Source organism: Euleptes europaea, chromosome 14 (genome assembly GCF_029931775.1).
Source record: "Euleptes europaea isolate rEulEur1 chromosome 14, rEulEur1.hap1, whole genome shotgun sequence".
In the NCBI taxonomy this organism is placed as follows: Eukaryota; Metazoa; Chordata; class Lepidosauria; order Squamata; family Sphaerodactylidae; genus Euleptes; species Euleptes europaea.
In genome coordinates, this window is record NC_079325.1 from 51,569,197 (window position 1) to 51,594,257 (window position 25,061).

The window sequence follows — 25,061 nt, forward strand, 5'->3', positions numbered from 1 at the left end:
GCTGAAATACACAGTTCTGTTACTGGGCTCCCCTCCTCACAATTAACAAAACTTCCTGCCATTGATGGTGTACGGTAGGGTTGCCAGCTCCAGGTTGGGAAATACCTGAAGATTTTGGGGATGGAGCCTGAGGAGGGCGGGGTTTGGGGAGGGGAGGGACTTCAATGCCACAGAGTCCAATTGCCAAAGAGGCCATTTTCTCCAGGGGAACTGATCTCTGTCGCCTGGAGACCAATTGGAATAGCGGGAAATCTCCTGCCACCGCCTGGAGGTTGGCAACCTTAGTGTACAGCTTTTTCTGGAAGACTCTGTTAACCTCTTGGGAGTCTTGCTGGATCCTGGTCTCCTGTTGAAGAAACAAGTGCCTACAACACACACACCCCGCCCCCAGCAACATCTATTTATGCAGTTGGTTCAAAGTTTGTCTGACCTCAGTAACCTCCATGCTAGATTACTGTAATTTGCTTTCCATGGGGTTGCCCTTGAAGATGACTCAGAAACTTCTGTTCATGCAAAATGTGACAGCCCACTTGTTATCATGGGCTAGCAGGCAGGCCCACACCTCTGAGGTCCCTTCACTGGTTGCCAATTAGTTGCCAGGTCCAACTCAAGGTATCAGTCACCTTTAAAGCCCTTCAGGACCTGGTGCCCACAGACCTGAAGGCCTGCCTCTCTCTTCATGCTCCTGCATGGCAGCTCCTGTCTTCTCAACAAGGTCTACTGTCAGTACCTCCTCTTGTCTGCAGCGCATATTCTGCAACAGTCTGGCCACCTCGTGACTTTGGGACAGCCACAAAACAGCTACTTCTGAGAACTTTTAGGGCAGCCTGAGGCTGGGGAAAGGGGAAATATGCTGCTGGTGGGGGGATAAGGTCTTTTAGGTCGTTTTCAATGTGTGTGTTTTTAAAATATCTGTTGTTGTAATGTTTGCTTTGTCAGATTATTTTTACACTGTTGTTAGTGAAGGCTCAACAGGGAGACAGGCATATAACTTTTTTGAAATAAATAAACGAACTGTACCAAATGGCACACGCAGCACCTATTGAGACCTGGCAGGCCGAGATTAAAGGCAATTAAATACAAATAAATAAATAAATCCTATCGCTTGTCATTCCCGCCAGATCCAAACACCAGACTACCTCCAGCAAAGCAATTCTGACCTCCTTATAAAAGGATCCAGGTTGTTTTTTTTCTTCTTTGTAATATTGGATATGCCATTAAAGGTTGATTGATTGATTGATTGAAAAGGATCCAGGCAAATCCACAAAACAGGACAGCCAACAATGGATCCTCCCAACCCAGCGGGAGAGAAATACTCTTTGCGCCCTAGTCGGGAGCTTTGCATTTGCCTGCAGGTCACACCAGAGTCACCCGCTCAGGCACCGAGTTAGACACCCCTTCACAGCCCAAGGGGGGGCCTTTTCACAGAGCGGCGCGCTGTGGGCGGGGAGCCGCGGCGCATGCGCAGCGTGTGTATGCGAGGGAGCCGCGGCGGCAAGATGGCGGCCGCTGCCGCCGAAGGGAGCCCGGCGGCGGGGTCGGCGACCGGCTCGCCGCTTCGCTCCGCGGCCCCCGAGGGTGACGGCGAGGAGGGCGAGGAGCCGGAGTCTCCCGCGGAGGCGGGGCCCAGCAGCGGCGGCAGCGGCGGCAGCAGCGCGGGCTTCCGTCTGACGGCGCTGCGGCGGGACCCGGCGGTGCGGCTGCAGCACGGCGTGAGCGGCCTGGAGCCGTTGGCCTGGTCGGAGGACCACCGCGTGTCGGTGAGCACGGCCCGCAGCATCGCCGTCCTGGAGCAGCTGAGCGACGTCAACAGCGCCGCCGCCGACCTCGTCATCCACCGCACAGCCGTGCCCGCCCCCGCCGCCTCTTGTCATCTCAAGGTGGGCGCGGGCCCAGCTGGGGGGGACGGGCGTGGGGGCAACTTGCGGAACTCCCTGCCACAAAGAAGAAGAAGAAGAAGAGTTGGTGTTACAGCAAACGTTTACCCGGAAGCGCCCCACTCTCATGAACACGTGAAGCGACCTTATACTGAACCAGACCCTCGGTCCATCAAAGTCAGTATTGTCTACTCAGACCGGCAGTGGCTCTCCAGGGTCTCAGGCAGGGGTCTTTCACATCACCTACCTGCCTGGTCCCTTTAACTGGAGATGCCGGGGATTGAGCCTGGGACCTTGTCCATGCCAAACAGAGGCTCTTCCATCTGGAGAGACAGCGGCTCTCCTGGGTCTCAGGCAGAGGTCTTTCACATCTCAGCCCCCACCTATCCAACAAGGTGTCTATTCTGGGGAGGGGAAGGTGATTGCAAGCTGGTTTGATTCTGCCTTAAGTGGTAGAGAAAGTTGGCATATAAAAACCAGCTCTTCTTCTTCTTCTTCTCAAATAGAACTTTCTTCCATCCACAGAAATATCTGAGAGTCCAACTTCATGTTGCAGTCGAGGAGGACTGAGTCAGGCTGAGAGAATAGGGCTTGACTAAGGCCATCAGGTAAATTCGTGGCTGACGTGAGATTTGAACTCCAGGTGTCCCAACTCAGTTTAGCCACCATGCTATACTAGCTTCCTCCCCCCTCCCGCCCCCCCCCTGCTTCTCCATGCTGAGAAAATGTTGCTTCTTGTCAGATGCTTGCTTGTTATGCAGCTATTAGTGGCACAGGAGTCTAGCTGGGGAGGGGGACAACACCCTTAGGAAATTATTCTCCTGGGGATAGGTTTTCCAGCTCTCCTAGCCCGGCATACACTGAGTTAACATGTACAGAGTGTCTCATTGTCTTTATCTCCACAGCAGGAAAAAGTGTCTGCTTATCAGGCTACCACTTAAAGCAGGGGTGGGGAACCGTTTTTCTGCCAAGGGCCATTTGGATATTTATAACATCATTCGAGGGTCATACAAAATTATCAACTTAAAAATTAGTTTCTTGGGCAGTCTTAGCAGCTTCATAGCTAACAACACTTCTGCAAGGAGAAAAAATGTTCCTTTTCTCGGCAAGACACTCGCATCTGCCTTGAATAGAGGCTATTCCTGTCCGCAGGAGGGGTTGGATCACCAGTCTTAGATCCTTCTGAGCTAGAGATCTGTCAGGACCCACGAAGGGCCAGACCAAATGATTTTGTGGGCCTTAAATGGCCCCCCGGGCCTGACATTCCCCACCCCTGACTTAAAGGCACAGGGGCAGGAAAAAAAGGTGGCAATCCTGGAGAGACCAGGATGAGCAAGGGAGGCAGATCAAAGCATGAGGTGAGGAGGGGCCGTGGCTCAGTGGTAGAGCATCTGCTTTGCATGCAGAAGGTCCCAGGTTCAATCCCTAACATGTCCAGTTAAAGGGACAAGGCAAGTAGGTGTGAAAGATCTCTGCCTGAGACCCTGGAGAGCCGCTGCCGGTCTGAGTACAGTAGACAATACTGACTTTGGTTCTTGTAGGTTATCCGGGCTGTGTAACCGTGGTCTTGGTATTTTCTTTCCTGACGTTTCGCTAGCAGCTGTGGCCAGCATCTTCAGAGGAGTAACACTGAAGGACAGTGTCTCTCAGTGTCAAGTGTGTAGGAAGAGTAATATATAGTCAAAAAGGGGTTGGGTTTGAGCTGAATCATTGTCCTGCAAAAAGTAACAAAGGTAATGTGCTAACCATTGTCCTGTAAGTATCAAGATAATGTGCTAATGAGGGTGTGGTATGTTAATATGGAACCATTGTATCCTGAAGTGATCTGTTAATGTGTGAAATCCAAAGCTAATCTGCATGGCTATTGTTGACTGTAGTCTTTGTTAGTCTGGAGGTTTTCAAGACAGCTTTGGATTTCACACATTAACAGATCACTTCAGGATACAATGGTTCCATATTAACATACCACACCCTCATTAGCACATTATCTTGATACTTACAGGACAATGGTTAGCACATTACCTTTGTTACTTTTTGCAGGACAATGATTCAGCTCAAACCCAACCCCTTTCTGACTATATATTACTCTTCCTACACACTTGACACTGAGAGACACTGTCCTTCAGTGTTACTCCTCTGAAGATGCCGGCCACAGCTGCTGGCGAAACGTCAGGAAAGAAAATACCAAGACCACGGTTACACAGCCCGGATAACCTACAAGAACCAATGAACTCTAACCGTGAAAGCCTTCGACAATAATGCTGACTTTGATGGACCAAGGGTCTGATTCAGTATAAGGCAGCTTCAAGTGTTCATGTATGTGTTCATGTGTGACTGCCAAGAAAAGGGGGCCAAAGGGGACACATAAGTAAGCGCACAGCAGATCATTCCATGCCCAGCTGGTTCTGCTTTGACTTACCCAGCTGTATCTGATGCAAGAGGGAGTGGTTTGACATCCATCTGCAGTCAGCCTTTGTGTGTTACTCTGTGAAGTCTTCAGTGACTCCTCCTGCTCTGTCAATGTGTACTTAATAGCTATTGGTGAAGGGTCGTAGAATCATAGAGTTGGAAGGGACCACCAGGGCCATCAAGTCCAACCCCCTGCACAATGCAGGAAATTCACAACTACCTCCCCCCTCCACACCCCTAGTGACAAGAAGATGGCCAAGATGCCCTCCCTCTCATCATCTGCTTAAGGTCACAGAATCAGCATTGCTGACAGATGGCCATCTAACTTCTTCTTAAAAACCTCCAGGGAAGGAGAGCTTACCACCTCCCGAGGAAGCCTGTTCCACTGAGGAACCTCTCTAACGGTTAGAAAATTCTTCCTAATGTCTAGACGGAAACTCTTTTGATTTAATTTCAACCCGTTGGTTCTGGTCCAACCTTCTTGAGCAACAGAAAACAACTCGGCACCCACCTCTATATGACAGCCCTTCAAGTACTTGAACATGGTTATCATATCCCCTCTCAGTCTTCTCCTCTTCAGGCTAAACATACCCAGCTCCTTCATTGCTGGGTGGAATGTATATATGATATAAGACAGTGGATGGACACTGGATGGAGTTGCGCGAGAGTTCAGAGCAGCAGAAGGAGCCCTGTAGGACCGAGGAGAACTGTCTAATGTAGAACTGCAAACTCAAAGGGGAAGACTGAAGAAGAGAATGACGGAAGATGCAGCAAGGCTCTTTGATAGCAAGGAAGAAGGAGAACCTCATAGTCTGGCACGTATGGAGGAGAGAAATAGAGGGCAATGGAGAAATGTGTGCCAGTGCCACAGTCCATTAACCACACAACTCTCGGCTGTTAGTAGGTTGGAGTGGGGAGGATCCATGGCTTGTGACTGAGACCTATCCTTGTGTTGAGGTCTTTTAGAACAGGACGTGACAAATGCCAGGTGCTGTGGCGCCTGGAATTTTCATTGTGGCGCCTAGTATTTTTAGCAGTGATTTTGTTGTAATGTCTCTGAATGAGAAGTACAAAGCATATTTAATCACTTCACATCAGACTGTGTTGTATGGCATTCTTGTCGTTGCTTGTTTATAAGTTACATTAATACCATTCAGTGGGTGATGGTGGATGTTCATTTCTTAAGCAGTTGCTTTCTGTATTGTTTCCAATATTCAGTTAAATGGAGCTTATAATGGAATCATCAGAAATAGGGAAGAAGTTAGGCTAGGGTTAGGAGTGGTTTTTTTCTTGTAGAAAAGACAACTAGGGCTCTCTGTCATTTATTTATATGCAACACTTTTGTTATGGTTAGGATTAGGTTTGGTGGTGGTAATAATTGAAAATATAATAATTTACTATATGAAACTCTGAAAACTGAAACGCATCTGATTCCTAAATTTTTAGGCTGGCTCCTAGAGCCAAAGAAAATTTGTCGAGACCTGCTTTAGAAGAGCAGCTGTATTGGGCTGCTGTAGCAAAAGCCACAGAGAGCCCGGTGGCAAAAGAAGAGATTGGCAGCCTGAGCTTTCATCAGGTATGTGCACCAGCATCTAGGGTTGCCAGCTCCAGGTTGGGAAAAACCTGGAGATTTTGGGGGTGGAGCTTGAGGAGGACAGGGTTTGGGTAGGGGAGAGACTTCAATAGAGTATTATGCAATAAATTCCTCCAAAGTGGCCATTTTCTCCAGGGCAACTGATCTCTGTCACCTAGAGGTCAGTCGTAATAGCGGGAGATCTCCAGCCACCACCTGGAGGTTGGCAACCCTCCTAGCATCTGCTGAAATGCGCTGCAGCAACCAAATGCTCATTTGTTCATCTTCCAGGTTAAGGCATAAGAATAGCATTTGTACGGTTGCTTGCGTGTGTACTTAATTTATCCTTTCTTTTTCAGGTTGGTTCCAAAAAAGAAGTTGCCGAATGTAAGGAAAAGTTTGCAAATTCTAAAGACCCCACAGTAAGTCAGACGTTCATGTTAGACAGGGTGTTCAACCCCGAAGGGAAGCTGCTGCCTTCTCTGCGAGGTTTCAGATACTCCAGCTGGTCTCCGCTGGGCTGCGATGCAAATGGCAGGTGCCTGTTGGCGGCTCTGACAATGGACAACCGGCTGACCGTCCACACGAACCTGAACCGACTGCAGTGGGTGCAGCTGGTTGACTTGACTGAGCTGTACGGGGAGCGGCTATACGAGAACGGTTACAAGCTTTGCAAGGGCGAAGCCCACCGGGGAGATCTAGGAGACTTCTCTGAATTCCAGAAGAGGCACAGCATGCAGACGCCGGTGCGCATGGAGTGGTCTGGGATCTGCACCACCCAGCAGGTGAAGCATAACAACGAGTGCCGGGACGTGGGCAGCGTGCTGCTGGCAGTGATCTTTGAGAACGGCAACATTGCCATCTGGCAGTTCCAACTCCCTTTCGTGGGCAAGGAGTCCATCACGTCCTGCAGTACCATAGAGTCAGGGATAAATTCCCCCAGCGTCTTGTCATGGTGGGAATATGAGCACAATAACCGGAAGATGAGCGGGATCATCGTGGGGAGCGCCTTTGGGCCAGTGAAAATCCTCCCTGTCAACCTTAAGGCAGTCAAAGGCTACTTCACGCTGAGACAGCCGGTGGTTTTGTGGCAAGAGATGGACCACTTGCCTGTCCACAGTATCAAGAGCGTTCCACTTTATCACCCTTACCAGAAATGTAGCTGCAGTTTAGTGGTGGCCGCAAGAGGATGTTACGTTTTCTGGTGTCTTCTCCTAATCTCCAAAGCGGGCTTGAATGTTCATAACTCTCATGTGACGGGGCTCCACTCTTTGCCAATTGTCTCCATGGCTGCAGACAAGCAGAACGGCACTGTTTATACGTGCTCTGTAGATGGGAAGGTGAGGCAGCTGATTCCTTTCTTCACAGATGGGGCGTTGAAATTTGAACACCAGCTGATACAGTTGTCCGAAGTGCTGGGCTCTGTGCGGACTCACGGGATTGCGGTGAGCCCATGCGGAGCATACCTGGCCGTCATTACCACCGAAGGCATGACCAACGGCCTTCACCCGATTACCAAAAGCTACCAAGTTCAGTTTGTAACTCTTAAAACCTTTGAGGAGGTGGCGGCTCAGCTGCTGGAATCTTCTGTCCAAAATCTTTTCAGGCAGGTTGACTTGACGGATCTTGTCCGCTGGAAGATCTTGAAGGATAAGCACATCCCACGGTTCCTACAGGAAGCCTTGGACAAAAAGATCGAAAACTTTGGGTCGACTTATTTCTGGCGTTTCAAATTGTTTCTCTTGAGAATCTTGTATCAGTCCCTGCAAAAGGCTCCCTCTGAGGCCTTGTGGAAACCTACGCATGAGGACACCAAGGTTTTAATTGTGCATTCCCCTGGGACTGGCAGCGTCGAAGAGCATCTGCAAGACGAGGGGACCTCAAAGCAGGGTGGCAAGCGGCATCCGAGTGAAACCAGCAAAGGAGAGGACGGGGACGACCTGGCAGATGACTTGCTTGCCCACTCGAGTGACGTCGGAGGGCGAGAGCCAATGGAAGAAAAGCTTCTTGAAATCCAAGCCCAAATCGAAGCTGTTGAAATGCATTTGACACGGGAGCATATGAAGCGGGTGCTGGGGGAAGTCTACCTCCACACGTGGATTACAGAGAACACCAGCATTCCCACGAGAGGGGTCTGTGACTTCTTAATGTCCGATGAAAGCTACGATGACAGGACGGCACGGGTAAGTGCATCCAAATGTCAAGATCTTTGGGGATTAGAGTTAGAGGGTGCTGTATCTGGAAATTGGGGAGTGGGTCGGGAAGGACTGCCTACCAGGTGCCTTTTACCAGGGTGGAGGATGTTTATTGTCTATGTTTTAGACCAGAGGAGGGACCTTGGGAAAATAACTTTACTTTGGTTGTAAGAGCACAGAACTACTTTTGCTTCTGCTTCCTGATTTGGAATATCGTGGGAGGCCTACAGGCATCCGCAAGTCAGCCCACGGGTGAGCAAAGACAGGCCTCAGAATATAAAAACACTAAAAAGGATGTCTGAGGGAGCCCCGTGGCACAGAGTGTTAAGCTGCAGTACTGCAGTCAAAGCTCTGCTCACAACCTGAGTTTGATCCAGATGTAAGTTGGTTTCAGGTAACCTGCTCGAGGTTGACTCAGCCTTCCATACTTCCGAGGTCAGTAAAATGAGTAGAAGAAGAATTGGTTTTTATATGCTAATTTTGTCTACCTTTTAAGGAGAATCAAACCAGCTTACAATCTCCTTCCCTTCCTCTCCCCACAACAGACACCTTGTGAGATTGGTAAGGCTGAGAGAGCTCTAAGAGCTGTGACTAGCCCAAGGTCACCCAGCTGGCTTCATGTGGAGGAGTGGGGAAACCAACCCAGTTCACCAGAGAGTCCGCCACTCATGTGGAGGAGTGGGGGATCAAACCCTGTTCTCCAGATTAGACTCCACTGCTCTTAATCACTACCCCATGCTTGCTGGGGGTACAGTTTAGACTACTGGGGAAGGCAATGGCAAACCACCCTGTAAACATAGTCTACCCAGTAAATGTCGGCATGTGACATCACGCCATGGGTCAGTAATGGCCCAGTGCTTGCACAGGGGGACTACCTTTACCTTTTAAAAAGGATGTATAGTTGCATAATTTCAGTATGTGTGCTCTGTTGCTCATTCTTTAAAAATACCATTGTAATCAATACAATAGAACTGGCAGTGTAAGAAAGAAACAGAAGTTCCTGTCCCAAGGAGTTTTAAAGGTTTACACCGAAGAACACATGAGGTCCTTGGTCTTCTAGTGGTGGCCCATTGCCATAAGGAAGCTGTTTGCCGTGGCACAAAGGTCTGTGGGAGACGAAAGGCAAAAGAGGGACATACTGGGAGATGGAGAAGGAAGAAGAGAGAGAAGGTTGATCTGGTTAGGTATAGGAAAGGTAATATTGATTAAAAAATTAAAAATGGGGTATATGTTGTAAACTGGGGTCAAAGATGGGAGTCCAATCTGGAATAGCTTTAAGGGCATTGCCTAGATAACTGGAGAAAGCTCATGGTGCCCCTCCCCGAAGAAGAGGAGTTGGTTTTTATATGCCGACTTTCTCTACCACTTAAGGCAGAATCAAACCGGCTTACAATCACCTTCCCTTCCCCTCCCCACAACAGGCACTCTGTGAGGTAGGTGGGGCTGAGAGAGCTCGAAGAGAGCTGTGACTTGCCCAAGGTCACCCATCTGGCTTCATGTGTAGGAGGGTGGAAGCCAACCCGGTTCACTAGATTAGCCTCTGCCGCTCATGTGGAGGAGTGAGGAATCAAACCCGGTTCTCCAGATCAGAGTCCACCGCTCCAAACTACTGCTCTTAACCACTGCACCACGCTGGCTCTCCCAAGCTCTTGTGGCTTTACTCACTAAGTAAACATGTGAGTATTGCATATGGTCCCCTCTCATTCCAGCCATCAGAGGAGCAAGGGTTGATTGAGATCCTGTGCCCTCGGAGTGCAAAGAGTTTTTTTAGTGTAGGAAACCGCTTTTTCCCAAAGCAGACCTTTGGGCCACCCAGTCCATTACTGTCAGTTTGGACTGGCAGCCATGCTCTTGGATTTCTGGCCGAGGAGGGTCTTTCCCAGCACCTGTTCTGTGAGATTCTTTAACTGCACATGATGGGGATTAAACTTCGGACCTTCTGCATACAGAGCAGATGCTCTACCGTTGAGGCACGCCCCCCCAGCCCTTCCTAGATTAGAAGAGGTTGTGTGGCAGCGAGAAAATAACTCCTATTTTCCACCTGCTCTCCCCACCTTTACTGACAAGTCATACATTGAATTTCTTCTGGTTCATTATGGTCTGAGACAATTATCATTCACTGGTATCACTATCCAATAATTGTCTTCTGTAAGCCTCAGAATTTTTCCTAGAGTGGCCAGTGAGGCATTACTTGGATTTCTCTCCCATCTTCCTGTTGATATGTAGACTGTAGGCTCCTTGGGGCAGATGCCTTTGTGTGTGTTTGCTGATGCTGCTCTGCACAGCATCATGTCCATTGATAGTGCCGCATAAACAACAGTAGGCCCCGAATTGAATATATCGTTCAGTTGCCAAAATCCTGTATTTTTCTGTCTACAGATGTCTAAAGTAGCTAAGGCTTGAAACACACCTGACACACGAAAGAGTGTTCAAAAATATTTTATCATGTTCTCTGAGTGGTAACAAGTGCTTTGAGACAAAGCTTTTCTCTTTCAGGTTTCCTTCAGCCATCAGTTCTTTGTGAGTTAGGGCAATTAAGTTCCGCAGACTACTTGAGTGGCACCCGGAGAAGTCACTCGCTCTGCCTTTTGCAAGCCCTAGATGCCTGCCTTGCTTTTTCATTCCGTTGTATTCAGTTTTAAGCAGGTTTGGGCTTTTGCATCTTGTGTTCTTCAAACCCCCTCCCCTGGGTCTCCTGTGAGATTTCTCTGCCTTTCAGCAGGCAGCTGTCTCTTCCTATAAATGCTGCTGCTGACTGCTGCTGTGTTGTTCCCAGGTGCTGATTGGGCATATTTTAAAGAAAATGAACAAACAGACTTTCCCAGAGTACTGCAGCCTGTGCAAAGAGATCCTGCCATTCACCGATCGCAAGCAGGCGGTTTGCTCCAACGGACACATTTGGCACAGGTAAGCCGCACTTCAGTGAGCGGTGGTGCCTTTCTCTGGTTTAGGGGGGGGGAGGGCGTCTTCAGCAGCAATGGCGAAATGTATTTTTGAACAGCGAGGGGAGTGAAGGGGAAAAATCATGTCGTCCACGGTTCTTGCACAGGAAAATCAGGCGCCTCCCAATCTTGGGGAGTGCTGGAGGAGACGGCTTATTTTGCAGGCAGACATGTTAAAACCCACGAAAAGCAGTTTGGTTTTTGGCAGCTGTGTGCCCGAGTGCCTGACTGGCAGGGATGCATGCCCCCTCTCTCCCTGACATACACACAAGGCATCCAAACGCTTTCTCTCTTTGGAAGTCCTGGTGGGAGGGGAGATGAGCGTGCATTTAATATTGGTGGTCTTTTCTAAAGCCGATTTATCAGCCAGGAAGATATGAAGACAGGCTAATAAATCTTCACACATTGGATTGTTGTGAAGTGATTAGGGTTTTAATATGCTAGGATTTTACTGGGGTTTGTATTTTAAAGCAGCTTAATTTTTACGATGTGACGTTTTGACCTGCAAGCTTATTTGGGGGCCCAAGCTGACCTGAAAGGCAAGGTAAAAATGAAATAAATAGAATTACTTTAGGAAGGAGACACCTGTCAGGCTCCAGACAGTGTGGGGGGAGTGTTTATCCCAATGAATCCATTGCTTGCCATGCTTAAGCAAAATGGAGAGTCTGTCACTGCTGCCTGACGATACCATATCTTGGATCAGTTTCTTTAGCAGGGTTAGTTGTGTTTCATAGAAACGTCAGGCAGATTAGATTTGTATTACTTTTACTGTACCTTGCATATTAAAATAGTCATCTGATTTATTTTTGGAGTGTGTTTGCTAAAATGTCTTGAAGTTTTGTACCAAGGCAGCCTAGATAGGCAACTGAAGCCTCTCTGTGAACCAGTGGAAATACTATTTGCAGCTCATCTGGAGTCTTAAATTGGCCACAACTTACAAAACTCCTGTTTTTAAAACTTAACACTGAGGTTCTAGATTGGGGGGGGGGAGGCTAACTTGTGCACCCGCAACTAAATTTTGCAGCCCTTTTGCCCTCCTCTGGAATTGGGGCATAGCAGAGCTCAGTCTGTGCATCAATTCTAGTTATGCACAGCCCAGTTGACATCAGTCAGTTGTGATCTACATTTACTTCTGACTTCGGTTTAAAACATTTTCTGTCTTGGTACTGCTTTTTAATATGGGGGGTTCTGCATGCCACTTTGAAAATATTTTATTGAGAGGCAGGGTGGATTAAATACATGTCAATACGAGCAGCCCATACCCGGCTGCTGCTGTTTGACTTCAGTAATAGAGGAGAATCTCAGCCTCGTTCGTGTAGCTATTTGTGATTCTCTTCCCGCTCTGCCATCCTGACAGGTGCTTTCTAACCTACCAATCCTGTCAGAGTCTGGTTTACAGAAGATGTCTACTTCGGGACAGCATCGCCCGGCATCCAACCCCAGAGGGTGAGGTCTTTGCTTTGATTTGGTGTGTGTGTGGGGGTGTTACGCTGTAAATTCTGGCAGAGTACCAGGACTGCAGACTCTGTTACAGAACTCACTGGTTTCAAGCAGAACACATGAAGCTGCCTTCTACTGAACCAGACCCTTGGTCCATGAAAGTCAGTATTGTCTACTCAGACCAGCAGCGGCTCTCCATGGTCTCAGGCAGGGGTCTTTCACATCACCTACTTGCGTAGTCCCTTTAACTGGAGATGCCGGGGATTGATCCTGGGACCTTCTGCATGCCAAGCAGATGCTCTATCACTGAGCCACGGACCTCCCCTATGCTCTCCAGGGTCTCAGGCAGAGGTCTTTCTCATCACCTACTTGCCTAGTCCCTTTAACTGGAGATGCCAGGGATTGAACCTGGGACCTTCTGCATGCCAAGCAGATGCTCTACCACTGAGCCACAGCCCCTCCCTCAGTAGTCCAGGGTTCCTCAGCGTGGCACCTATGGAGACCTTTCCTAGTGCCTGCCAAGTTTTTTTAGAAAGTGGGCAAGGCCAGGTGAGTCTTTTGCCCCGCAGGGCTTCTCATTGGCCACTGGAGAACTGATTGGCTGGGCAGATTTTTAACATGTTGCTTTCGCAGCAGCTGCCACCATGGCAACAAAGCTCTTCAGTGTATGACTGACGATAAGCTGTGTATATATGCAAGCAAATATTTTTAAACAGTATGTGTATTTTAAAAGAGAATCCTGTTAAACAGAGCTTCTGCATGAAACATTGAACAGTTACTATTAGAGTTATGCATGGCCACATTCCCTGAGAATTTGTGGTTGCCTCCGCCTTTTGTGGCAGCCATTTAGTAGTTGCATCCTTGGTCCAGTGTCAAAATTCCAAAGGTGCCCACAGGCTCGGAAAGGTTGGGGACCTCTTCCCGAAATTCCGAGAGACCAACGGATAGCAGCATTACATATGTTAACTGCCGCTAGAATGGTCTTTGCTAGGCAGCAGAAGCAGAAAACCTCCCCTAAGATACATGATTGGTTGTCAAAAATAAAAGAGGAGTATATTTTAGTGAAGCTAATCGCTTACCAAAAAAATAATATTAATAGTGTGGGCCTGTTATGGACAAGAACCATTCAAAGAATGGAAATGTTCATTTTATAAGGTATAGTTTCGGTTAAGCGAGAAGGGGCTACGGATGCAGGGTTGTAAAGTATTTTATGTGACTATGTGATAATGTGACTATTTGTTTTTAGTATATATATACTTACTGTCGACTGTCCATTTTTATTAATAAAACTTTTTTAAAAGAAAGGTTGGGGACCTCTGCAGTAGTTCACTCTTCAAGTATAGTTTGTTCTTCTCTTCAAGTATAGTTTGTCCTTCAACACACACACTCCCCTAATATCAAGTGGATCTGTTTTTGTTGAGTGATTATACGTTTCTGTCCTTTATTTCAAAATATGTGAAGATCTTATCCAAGCAAGCCGCTTTAAACTTTGTGTTGTCCCCCCCATCTTTCAACATTTTTTTTCTTACTTTCAGATCCAGAGTGGATCATGAGGCTATTGCAAGGCCCCTGTACATTTTGTGACTCTCCTGTTTTCTAGAAAATGGCTCGTGGCGAAGAGCTGCAAGGTACTTTCTCGAGGGCCCAGTCACCGTCCAGTCTGGGAGCAGCTGCTGGGAGGTGCAGGTGTGGAATGACTCCAGGGGGAAACGCCAAGTAGAACTAGACGAGCTGGAGCAGCAGAGGTGGCCCGGGCCCCATTTCGAGCCCCCGAAGGGCAGGAAGGCCTCCTCTGTCAGAGCACCCCAGCATGGGCCCTGTGGAAACCGTTCTGATCCCCACCCCGTTAGATGCAGGCCCTCTGCCAGTGTCCTTTCGGCACATGGGGCCTGGAATCAAGACCCTCCAGCTGGAAGCCAGCATTGCAAACGGCCATTTGGTGGATCAGCCAGGAGATCGGCTGCAGAGATTCCCGTGCGAGCAGGTTTTGAAAGAGTGTCAGCACTCACTGTACCAGGGACTATTAAATTATTAGAAATAACGTGTGGTTTAAAAAAAAAAGTTTGAAAACGTCTTGCATGCCCATTGTGCTGATGGAAGAAAAGTTGGTTATTTTGCTACTGCAGAGGTTGTCAAGTAAGTCCTGGGGGCTTCCTTGGAGGGAGCCTTCGGATAGCCGGAATCTCTCCGCACCAAATACGGAGTGCCAAGTTTGAAAGACCTGATTAAGTTATGTTAACAATGAAATCTGTCGTGCAGTTGGACGCCCCAGGCTAAAATTTTGAACATCTGATATTTTTAACTCACAGGGATTTTTTTTCTCCTCCAGACTGGGTCTGTCATAGGATCACCTCAGATTTGTTGGTGGTACCTTGTGCCCTCCTTTCCCAGTCTTTTTGGCAAGAGTTTTGTCTGTATTATGTCGGGAGTTCCCCTTCCTCCAGTTGCAACATCATTTGTAGAGCGAGACATTCTTTGTAGCAGTTGGGATGCGTGGGGGGGGGGGGGCAGTAAACTTGTTAAAAACGAAATCGAGTTAGCCAACTTTTGTGACAGTTTTCTCCCTCTCATTGCAATGAAAACATCTAGCCTAGGAACAAACACTTTAAAAATCACTTTATTCTTTCAGCCCCCAGTATTAGGTAGTTTTGCACGTGGAGGAGTCCAGAGTGCCAGAGATGTGGCCACTTTAGATTGCTGGCTTGGAAATCACATATTTCTATGCTCTCATTTGTGATGTGTGTGTGTGTGTGTGTGTTTTAAGCAGCAAAAAGGTCCCTGTAAAATAGGAGAGGACTGAAGTGGATCCTTCATCTCTGCTGTGCGACTTCTCTTCTTGCAGGAAGGTTTTTTACACTTCCCACGCACGCACACACACACACGATCATTACAAATAGTGCACCCCACCTGAAGTGGTACAGCGCATTCTTATCCCCTTCCACACACAGTCTGGGCCAAAGAGCAGTGTTTTGCTTCTCTCCCCCTGGGTCGATGTTTTCTACTCGGGCTGTTGATATTTGGGAAACCTTTACATTTCATGTGAAGTCTGTGCCTGTGTTGTTTCTAGTTGTTCCCTGTGCTTGAGAAAAATAATCCACTCTTGACAACCGAGGATTTTTGACAGAGGCTTTTGCTCATCCTGTGCGTGGATCTCTCTTGGAAACACCAGAATAACTTATTGGAAAATAATCTGGAGGCTAGTTAATGTACCACGTAGTATATCTAGAGCCTCTTGTGGTTTGTTATCGTGGCTGGTACCTTCACCATCCTAAACTGAAGCCATTCCAGTTGCTGCTATACTTTCCAAGGAGGAGTCCAGTAGCACCTTAAAGACTAACAAAAATATTTTCTGGCAGGGTATGAGCTTTCGTGAGGCACAGCTCACTTCTTCAGATACTGAAGAAGTGAGCTGTGGCTCACGAAAGCTCATACCCTGCCAGAAAATATTTTTGTTAGTCTTTAAGGTGCTACTGGACTCTTGCTCTTTTCTACTACTGCAGACAGACTAACACGGCTACCCACTGTGAATTATTTCCAAGGAGGGTTTGAGGCTGTTGTGTTTTTTTGGTGGGGGGATGATTCTCTCTGTAAGTGTGAGAGGGCTATACTCCCCACACTGTCGAGGACATCTTTCTTCACGGACTTCAGATAGCAAAGAGGAGTAATTTCTCCCTGCGCTGTTACAGACTGCCCATTAAACAGTCATCTCTAGGCAACACTGGACCAATGACGTAGGGGGATGTAGCTCAGTGGTAGAGTGCATTCTTCGCATGTATGAGGTCCTGGGCTCAATCTCCGGCATCTCCACTCGGTTGGGGAGGAGCAGTGGCTCAGTTTGTAGAGCATCTGCTTGGCATGCAGAAGGTCCCGGGTTCAATCCCCGGCATCTCCAGTTAAAGAGACTAGGAAGGTAGGGGATGTGAAAGACCTCTGCCTGAGACCCTGGAGAGCCCCTGCCGGTCTGAGTAGACAGTACTGACTTGGATGGACCAGGGGTCTGATTCAGTATAAGGCAGCTTCATGTTTTAGGGGAGGGGCTGTAGCTCAGCTTGTATAGCTTCTGTTTGGCATGCAGAAGGTCCCAGGTTCAATCCCTGGCATCTCTAGATAAAGGGACTAGGCAAGTAGGTGATGTGAAATAACCCTGCTTGAGACCCTGGAGAGCTGCTGCTGGTCTGAGTAGACAGTACTGACTTTGATGGACCAAGAGTCTGATTCAGTAAAAGGCAGCTTCATTCATTCATGACTTGTTATAAGAGCTTCCCGTGTCTGTGTGTGTTCCCTGGTGGAAATCAGCAGAGCTGCTGAAGGGCCCAGGGCCATTCCTAGGAATAGTTCCTTCCTCAAGCCTTGCTTGTGATTGGAGGATGTTCGTGGCCTATTCAGAGGGCCTAATAGCATGTATTAGGCATTACGCTGGGTTAATTGGATTAAAACGGTGTAAAAGGCTAATTAAATATTGAACAATGTGTTCTCGCTGCGGTAAGAGGAGCAAGAGAGGGGAGGGTGTGGAGCTGAATCCTCATCAATCAGCACCATCAAAGAAATTCAAACTGCCACAATAGAGCAGCGTGGTGGTGGTGGTGGGGGGTCACACACAGGCCAAGCGCAGCACCGAAACGGTTACGAGAGGGAGTTCAGTTTCTCATTTTAGAAGATGCTTATCTCAACTTTACATTTTAATGCTCTTTCCAAAAATAAGTTTCTAGCCCTCAGGCCTGCAGATCTGACCTCATCTCAGGCGATGGGGGGGTGGGGAACAGGAGCCATTAAGCCCCCAGAAATAAGGGTCAGTCAGTAATGGTTATTGGGCATGGTCGTAGGCATTTACAATCAAGACAATATTACAACTTAAAATACGTATAAAACCATTAAAAGTCGTAAGATTAAAATATACCAGTTTGGCTCCTTTCCTCATTCGATGGCTTTTTTTAACCCTGATTTTCCTGGCCACAAGGCCATAAAGTGCCATTTTCCGGGAAACAAAAGGGTCAATATTGGAAAGCAAGAAAATTAGTTTATTGGCATTAGATGGAAAGTGGAAAGGATATTTGCCAGGAACTTATTCTGAGGCAGGCCAGGATGTAATGGAGTAGATTTTCCACTGAGCTACCGCATATACAGATACCTTGAGCCCAGGGTTATTTTAAAAAACAACTGGCAAGAAGCTCCGTGGGCATAGTTTGAAATCACAGTGATGTGAGAGCTGCTCTAAGACTATAAGTTGTTATATCTACCCAATAACTAAAGACCATTGTAACCCTATCGTGCCCTGCATGGTTACATAATATGTAAGATCACTAGAAGGAAATAAAACCCCTGCATTCAAGAGTGTAGATCAGGGGTGGGGAACCTTTTTTCCTCCAAGGGCCATTTGGATATTTATAACATCATTTGTGGGCCATACAAAATTATCACCTTAAAAATTAGCCAACCAATACATTTCTCCATGGCCCGGGTGGGAAAGGGTTAACACAGTTTCTTGGGCGGTCCTAGCAGCTCCATAGCTAATGACTCTTCTGCAAGGGGGGGAAAAGGTTGCTTTTCTCAGCAAAATAAACTCACACCTGCCTTGAATAGAGGCTATTCCTGTCCCCAGGGGGTGCAGATCATCAGTCTTAGATCCTTCTGAGCTAGAGATCTGCCAGGACCCAAGAAGGGCCAGACAAAATTATTTCGGGGGCCTTAAACGGCCCCCGGGCCTGACGTTCCCCACCCCTGGTGTAGATGGAACGAGTGATGTCACCCACACAGGCCCTGAGTCTTCCCATGGCGAAACGCAAATGCCAGGAATTAGAAGCAAGAGATGGAGGGCCAGCATCCATTTGGGACAGCTCTTTGTCTCTAATAATGGCCAGCCTTTAAGAATGAGAGCAAAATGGAGCTCTAGATGTAACTTTCCAATGGGATTGTAACTAGGTTGTTCTCCTAAAAGGTTCTCTTGACAAGTTTGGGGGTGCTGTAGAAAAGGAGCATCAAGTGAATTTATCCCATTTTAGTTGGGTGTGTGTGTTCCTGATACACAATACAAGGCCTAACGTTTTGCAAAGCATCAACTGACTTTCAGTTTTAGTATTTTGTTCAGCTCCCAATTGGTACAAAATAGAGGGTTTTTTAAAAAAATACTAGAGATTTCTCACTAGCTTCTATTGTCTTAGAGGAGACGCTAGCTTGCTTTTCGGAGTGCTAGCAGAATGTCCTCCATTATATCGGATGGGGTAGAGCGTGTATATTACAAGGACCTTGCTGTGTTTCCACAGACTTGCATTTCTCCCTTGCTGGATTCCTGTCAGTGTACACCAAGTACTGGTGTAGAGGGCACATTTTGCCCTCACTGCCAGGGTCTCAGAGTGTTGTGTGCTATTTTCAATGAGAGTGCATGGCACTGTATGCTTACATGGTGGAAACTAAGACATGCACTACTAAAGGACACCTTTGGGGTGGCCAAAGCTACCTGGCCAAAGCTCCTGGTTACCCCACTGCCCTACCAGCTCTTCCATCTGCACAGCCCAGCCTCCTCTTGAACACACATGAAGCTGCTTTATACTGAATCAGACCCTTGGTCCATCAAAGTCAGTATTTTCTCTTTGTGGGACATATTAATGTGAGAGATCCCCTTGGGAACTGGCTTTTCTATAGCCAGGTGGATAGCTACTTGAGGCTGGGAGGAGGGTGTGTGTTGTGCTAAAATAACTAGTTCTAGTTCTTTATTATTACAGTCCACGACCCGTAGGTACATAAAGGAAACATTAAATTCATAAAATTTATAATGATCTTGATAGACACAGGAGAGTCCTAATAGACACCAGCCAAAACTGCACATATCTGTCAGCAATTTAACACTTTGACCTTCTCCTGGGTAAATACTAGAGAATATGTAATTCCCAGGGACTCAAATCTCTGCCACTCTTCAGGATTGAAGGCCCTTCTCAATTTCTCTGTGATTACAGTCCTGGGTCCAAAACCAGGCAACCAGTCATGTCGTTCGGTGATTCTTATCTGACCGAAGATATTCAAGTTTAATTTTGTTGGATCTTCCGGGAAACCTTTCTAGCAATGGCCCTATAGTTTCACTACGAATTTTATTTTGTTGGTGCTAAAATAACTATACACATCTCGTCACCACTGAGACGCTGGCCCCACTTGAATGGTGTGCAGGAGGCTGAATTGAATCACACGGCTACGAGATGGAGCCAGAAGGAAGACTCCACTGTGTTGCTATCCTGCTTCTATGGGGTGGATGGGCAAGGGGGTGGGGGGGAGCAAATGGGTTGCCAGCAACTGTCGAAAATGGTGATTGCTTAACTTTACCGCATGGAGCCAGAAAGCAGAAGAAGAACCAGAGGTGCACTGAAATTTTTTGAATGACCTCTCCCGTTTGAATAATTGGTTTCTATGTTTTTTCAGGGGGTTTTAAAAAAAGATTTTGAATTCTGTACTGAAAGATGTTACACGCTAGATGAATTTTGTAGTAAAAGATGTTACAAACTAGATGGTCAGTCCCAAGGAGAGAAGTAATTGGCAGAAAGGGAAAATATGTACCTGTCCAACCACAACAACAGAAAGATGAGTGGCATCATTGTGGGGAGTCACAGTGCCGGGCCTGCGAAAATCCTCCCTGTCAATCTTGAAACGGTCAAAGGCTCCTTCATGCTGAGACAGCTGGGTTTTTTGGTTTTTTAAACGGGAGATGGACCAGTTGCCAGCCACAGTATTAATTATCATCCTTATCGGAAATGTAGCTGCGATTGTCGGGGGGGCGGGGGTGGGGGTTGGCAACAAGAGGATGCAATGTTTTCTGGTGTCTTCTCTGAAGATTTGTTCTTGTTGGAGCCTTGATGGTTTCTAAATGTGACTACCTGCAACCGTGTACTCTGCTTAGTACCTTAAACACTAATGTTGCAATAGAGAGGTCTGATTAAGGTTTCATTCCTTAATCTGGTTGGGCATTTTCTCTCTGAAGATTGGGTAGAAAAGACACCTTCATTAACATTAATCAATCAAGCCAGCTGGTGACCTTGGGCTAGTCACAGCTCTCTTAGCTCCACCTCCCTCACAGGGTATCTGTTGCGGGGAGGGGAAGGTGATTGTAAGCTATAAGCTGGGTTGATTCTTCCTTAAGTGGTAGAGAAAGTCCGCATATAAAAACCAACTCTTCTTCGAAAGCTGCCGGTTCTTGGGTGATTCTAGCAAAATGCTGGCTTCTTGTTGGCAAACAGCTCAAAGGATAGGACAAAGCCTAGGCATGTGTTAGCAGTGCCATGGTCAACCTTCCCTTCCCCACAACAGACACCCTGTGAGGTGGGTGGGGCTGAGAGAGCTGTGACTAGCCCAAGGTCACCCAGATGGCTTCATGTGTAGGAGTGGGGAGGCAAATCCAGTTCACCAGATTAGCCTCTGCCGCTCATGTGGAGGAGTGGGGAATCAAACCCGGTTCTCCAGATCAGAGTCCACCACTCCAAACCACCGCTCTTAACCACTACACCTCGCTGGCTCTCTTTTGGGGAACATCGCAACTTGAAATATAGCAAGGGGCGCAGAAGGGCTGTTGAGGGGCCCAGAGTTCCAGTGTCACAAAGGGGCTCCTCGTCATCCCGGTCGCCCTCTTGCCTGATGTTTGTCTGGCTGGAATCAGATGCTAATAAAATCCAGCCCAAATTGGGTTTGAAGCATCATCTTCCAATTATAAAAGCCTAATTCTTCTTCCCGCCGCTGAACCTTTCTCGCATTAACGGGGGCCCTCTTATTATGCAAAGTGGATGCAAAGGCCTCTTTCATTCCCTGGTAATTAAATGAATGTCAATTGTTTTAGTTGTTTCCGAGGGAGAGTCCTACAAGAGTATTAGCATGTTCTGCTAACCCAGATGGCCTGCACTCCAGGCCTGGCGGAAGCCCTGGGGGGGGTTGACCGCTGACCCGAGACTCTGGGCAGACGCGCCGGTTGCATCTCAATGAGGCTGCATCTCTTTCGGCTCTGGTTTCTGTGCGACCAGCTGAGCGGAACTAATATTGTGCCCGCATATAGATGAAAGAATTGGGGAGGCGGGAAGGAGGGTGGCTTTATGGCTAAATTAATTAAGCAGATGTACCTGTCTAATTAAAGAGCCACTGTCCCCTTTGTACCCACGCTTGCACAGCGAACAGTATTTAAATGCGCGGCCGAGCCGTTTCACCTATCAATATTTAGTAGGAACACTCCAGTGGAGGTGATATTAGCAAGATGTACCCTCCATTTATTATTAATAGCAGCCCTTCCAATTTATGCACGGGAACCGCAGTGTATCTTTACAACCGTTGAGGGGGAGGGAACCAGCGGTTCAGGTAAGCATCCACAGAGCACGCTGGTAAGGGGGGGGCTGTTGCCAATAGCCCAGGACCAGGGGGTGTCACAACCCCTTCTGGGGCATTCGCTGATGCCGTGATGCCTGCCTACACATGAACACATGAAGCTGCCTTATACTGAATCAGACCCTTGGCCCATCAAAGTCAGTATTGTCTACTCAGACCGGCAGCGGCTCTCCAGGGTCTCAGGTAGAGGTCTTTTACATCACCTACTTGCCTAGTCCCTTTAACTGGAGATGCCAGGGATTGAACCTGGGACTTTCTGCATGCCAAGCAGATGCTCCACCACTGAGCCACGGCCCCTCAGTTATCCCTGGATTGTACTTTGCGCCAGATGTCAGGATTGCGAGCAATCGGTGATCAGGGCCAGGCTGGCTCAAGGCAGCTGGACAAATCTTGTTGTCCGCAGCTTGCCTTTCCAGCTGGGGCCTGCAGGCCCATGGGATAGAGGGTGGTTACTGGCAGAAGGAACAGCAAGCAGTGGGGCCAGAGGGGCTGTGGCTTAGCGGTAGGTTCAATCCCTGGCATCTCCAGTTCAGGTGATGTGAAAGACCTCAGCCTGAGACCCTGGAGAGCTGCTGCAGGTCTGGGTAGACAATACTGACTTTGATGGACCAAGGGTCCGATTCAGTATAAGGCAACTTCATGTGTTCATGTGTCTTCAGGTCAGAAAAGCAGCGGGCCAGGTCAGAAGGGTGTGTTGTACTGTGCTGCTAAGAGAGGGGGAGGCAGTTTGCAGATGAGCCTGCTTAGACCAGCGCATAGGCTCAGAAGCTATTCCAGGACCAGGGGAGCTTTTGGCCGGGCTCCTAACGGCCAGTTCTCTGCAATTCTCCACTAAACTCCCTGGGAGGCCATGGGCAGGGCACTCTTTCAGCCTCTGTCAGCTCACTGAAGGACGGGCAGGATAAAAATGTCATTGAGTTGGTGTCGCTGCTGTTCGTCATTTGTGTGATAGTGCTCTGTTGTCCGTTTTGGCTTTTTTGGCCCCGACTCCCCAGTTCCGCCTTTTACTTTGCCAAGCTGGCTGAGACGCTGCAATAGGGTTGCCAACCTCCAGGTGGTAAACTATTAAGTAAGAGCGTGTTGTATGAATATCTCAACACGCAGCCACTTACAATTCTTTTGTTGTTTTTATATTTTTCCAATGCCTTATGTGCCTCTAAATACCAGTTCACAAAACTTTCATACCATGATTCACAAACACTTAACAACAAAGACAAGATTGATAAATTGTCCACAAGATCTCACAAGATTAGCCAACCTGTGTGTTCAAATAACAGAGATTTGCAGAGATTTGCCCAGCTTTTAAAGAACAAAATGTAATATCAAATGTTAAAAGGTGTATAGTACACCACCTATTACATTTCAATAGTCATATACCAACGCTTATAAGTAAGTCAATTGGAAAATATCCACAACAACATACAAAAATCCAAAACAAACTAATCGACTGTTTGTGTTATAAATTCTCCAGAGTACAGGTAAGTCAGAACGACAAAGTCCTCATTTAATGCACTCATGGATTAGTATCCTATGGATGCGCGATCTTCTTTGAGTAGACTACAGGTCATAAGAATGAGCCAATATTATGATGTAGAAACAGAACTACAGAGGTCCGGGTGACGCCCTGTTTCGACCCGCGTCTTCATCAGGAGTCACTATAATGCATATATAAATATATTCATTTCTCATGTCAAGAAGGGCTTTCGTTATATCGAGAGACTAATATTTGTTAATTACAGCATCTATCATTATGCATCAATTTTATACATTCTGTATCACTATTACATTGTTCAAAGATTCAAATAGTGTGCATTCCATGAATTATATGCCATATAAATTATATATACATTTATACATATAGATCAATAGACCCAATATTGTACACTGCTCACATCATGGCAGCAAGTATGTCTGCTCCTGTATTGGTAGGAAGTCCCTCCCCTCCCCAAACCCCACTCTCCTCAGGCTCCACCCCCAAAAATTTCCCACCAGTGGCAAAGAGGGACCTGGTAACCCTAAGCTTCAATGACTACGCCTGCAGTTCAAAGAGTGTTTAATGTTCTGTTTTACATGCCCCAAACCAATAGACAACAGCTGAATCGAGCTTACAGATTGTCCCGCACAATCACCAGCGCTGGAGAGGACAGAACGAGGGAGGATTCCTTTGCCTTTATCTGTCACTTAACTATTTGGAATAACCGGAACACACACAAAACATGTCATCTCTGGTTGAGGACCAAATATGTTAACCCTTCTAATATCCTTTTTGAAGAGCAATGAAATAAAAGCCAATCAGATTCATTGGGGGCGGGGTGGGGAATCTACTCTGAGGACATTCACAGTACCCTGCTTACTTCAGGGGAGTGCTCCAAGACTATGGAGGGCAGGACTGCTTACGTAGCTGCGTCCTCTTGATTTTTAGCAGGAAAAAAACACAAGCCAAAACAACCTACAGCCTACAGGGTTCAAAGAATTACTTCTAACCAGAGTTAATGGGGGTTACCGCACTTTGTATTCCCAGCAATGTATTAAGAGTTTGAAAATGTTGTAAAAAACATCGCTTTAAAAGGGTTTTTGGATACCACGACTTATAAATGGTTGGACGACGTCTTCACAGCTAAAGGGACCAAACAAAGTGCGAACAGTATTTTTTATAATGTTTTCAAACTCTTAATACATCGCTGGGAATACAAGTGCGGTAACAGCCAATGTTAGTACTCAGAGCTGCCTACCACAGGGCCCAAACTAGGACGTACTTGGTTTCCTTCGTTTCCAGGTCGGGGAGGACGGCAGTGGATTGACGACATAGCTCTCGATGTACTCAAAGACAGTCTGGGGATCTTGGTCGGCGTTGATAGACACAGCATCTTCGAACAGCTCCTTCATGTCGCCAGCAAGCCTGAAGTACATTTCGACCTTAGTCTTCACATGCTCTTCGACGTCCTTTGGGTGCGTCAGGAGGCGATAGAAGGCTTTCTTGGAAGGCGCTGGATTATACAGGGTGTGGTACCTGAAAATGAGACCAAAGCAAGCCCTCTGGAGCAGGCAGCAAACATCTTTGGAAGCGCAAACTAATTTTAAATTCATTTATTGTAAACATTTCTCACCCTGCCTTTCTGCATTGCTCAGGACAACTGACAACATAATTTAGAAACAACCATTTGCCACCATATTAAAAGCTAACCACTTTCACACATGCTGAATAATGCACTTTCAATCCACTTTCAATGCACTTTAACGATCGTTTGCAAGTGGATTTTGCCATTTCACACAGTAA

The 25,061-nt window shown here is 47.3% G+C and overlaps 2 protein-coding genes across 2 annotated transcripts in view; one reads left to right on the forward strand and one right to left on the reverse strand.

Moving 5' to 3' along the window:
• Positions 1-1,499: 1,499 nt before the first annotated feature.
• Positions 1,500-14,137, forward strand: GTF3C4 (general transcription factor IIIC subunit 4). Its single transcript, XM_056859969.1, has 5 exons — positions 1,500-1,880; positions 6,219-8,042; positions 10,831-10,961; positions 12,354-12,442; positions 13,972-14,137. Exons 1-5 carry the CDS (start codon positions 1,500-1,502, stop codon positions 14,034-14,036), a joined length of 2,490 nt encoding a protein of 829 aa, XP_056715947.1. The 3' UTR covers positions 14,037-14,137.
• Positions 14,138-23,889: 9,752 nt separating this feature from the next.
• Positions 23,890-25,061, reverse strand: part of AK8 (adenylate kinase 8) — a 97,772-nt gene continuing 96,600 nt past the window's right edge. The window contains exons 9-10 of the mRNA XM_056860165.1: positions 24,541-24,794; positions 23,890-23,918 (exon numbers count right to left, since the gene is read on the reverse strand). Coding sequence (XP_056716143.1) covers positions 23,890-23,918; positions 24,541-24,794 — 283 coding nt within the window. The remainder of the gene's footprint in view (positions 23,919-24,540; positions 24,795-25,061) is intronic.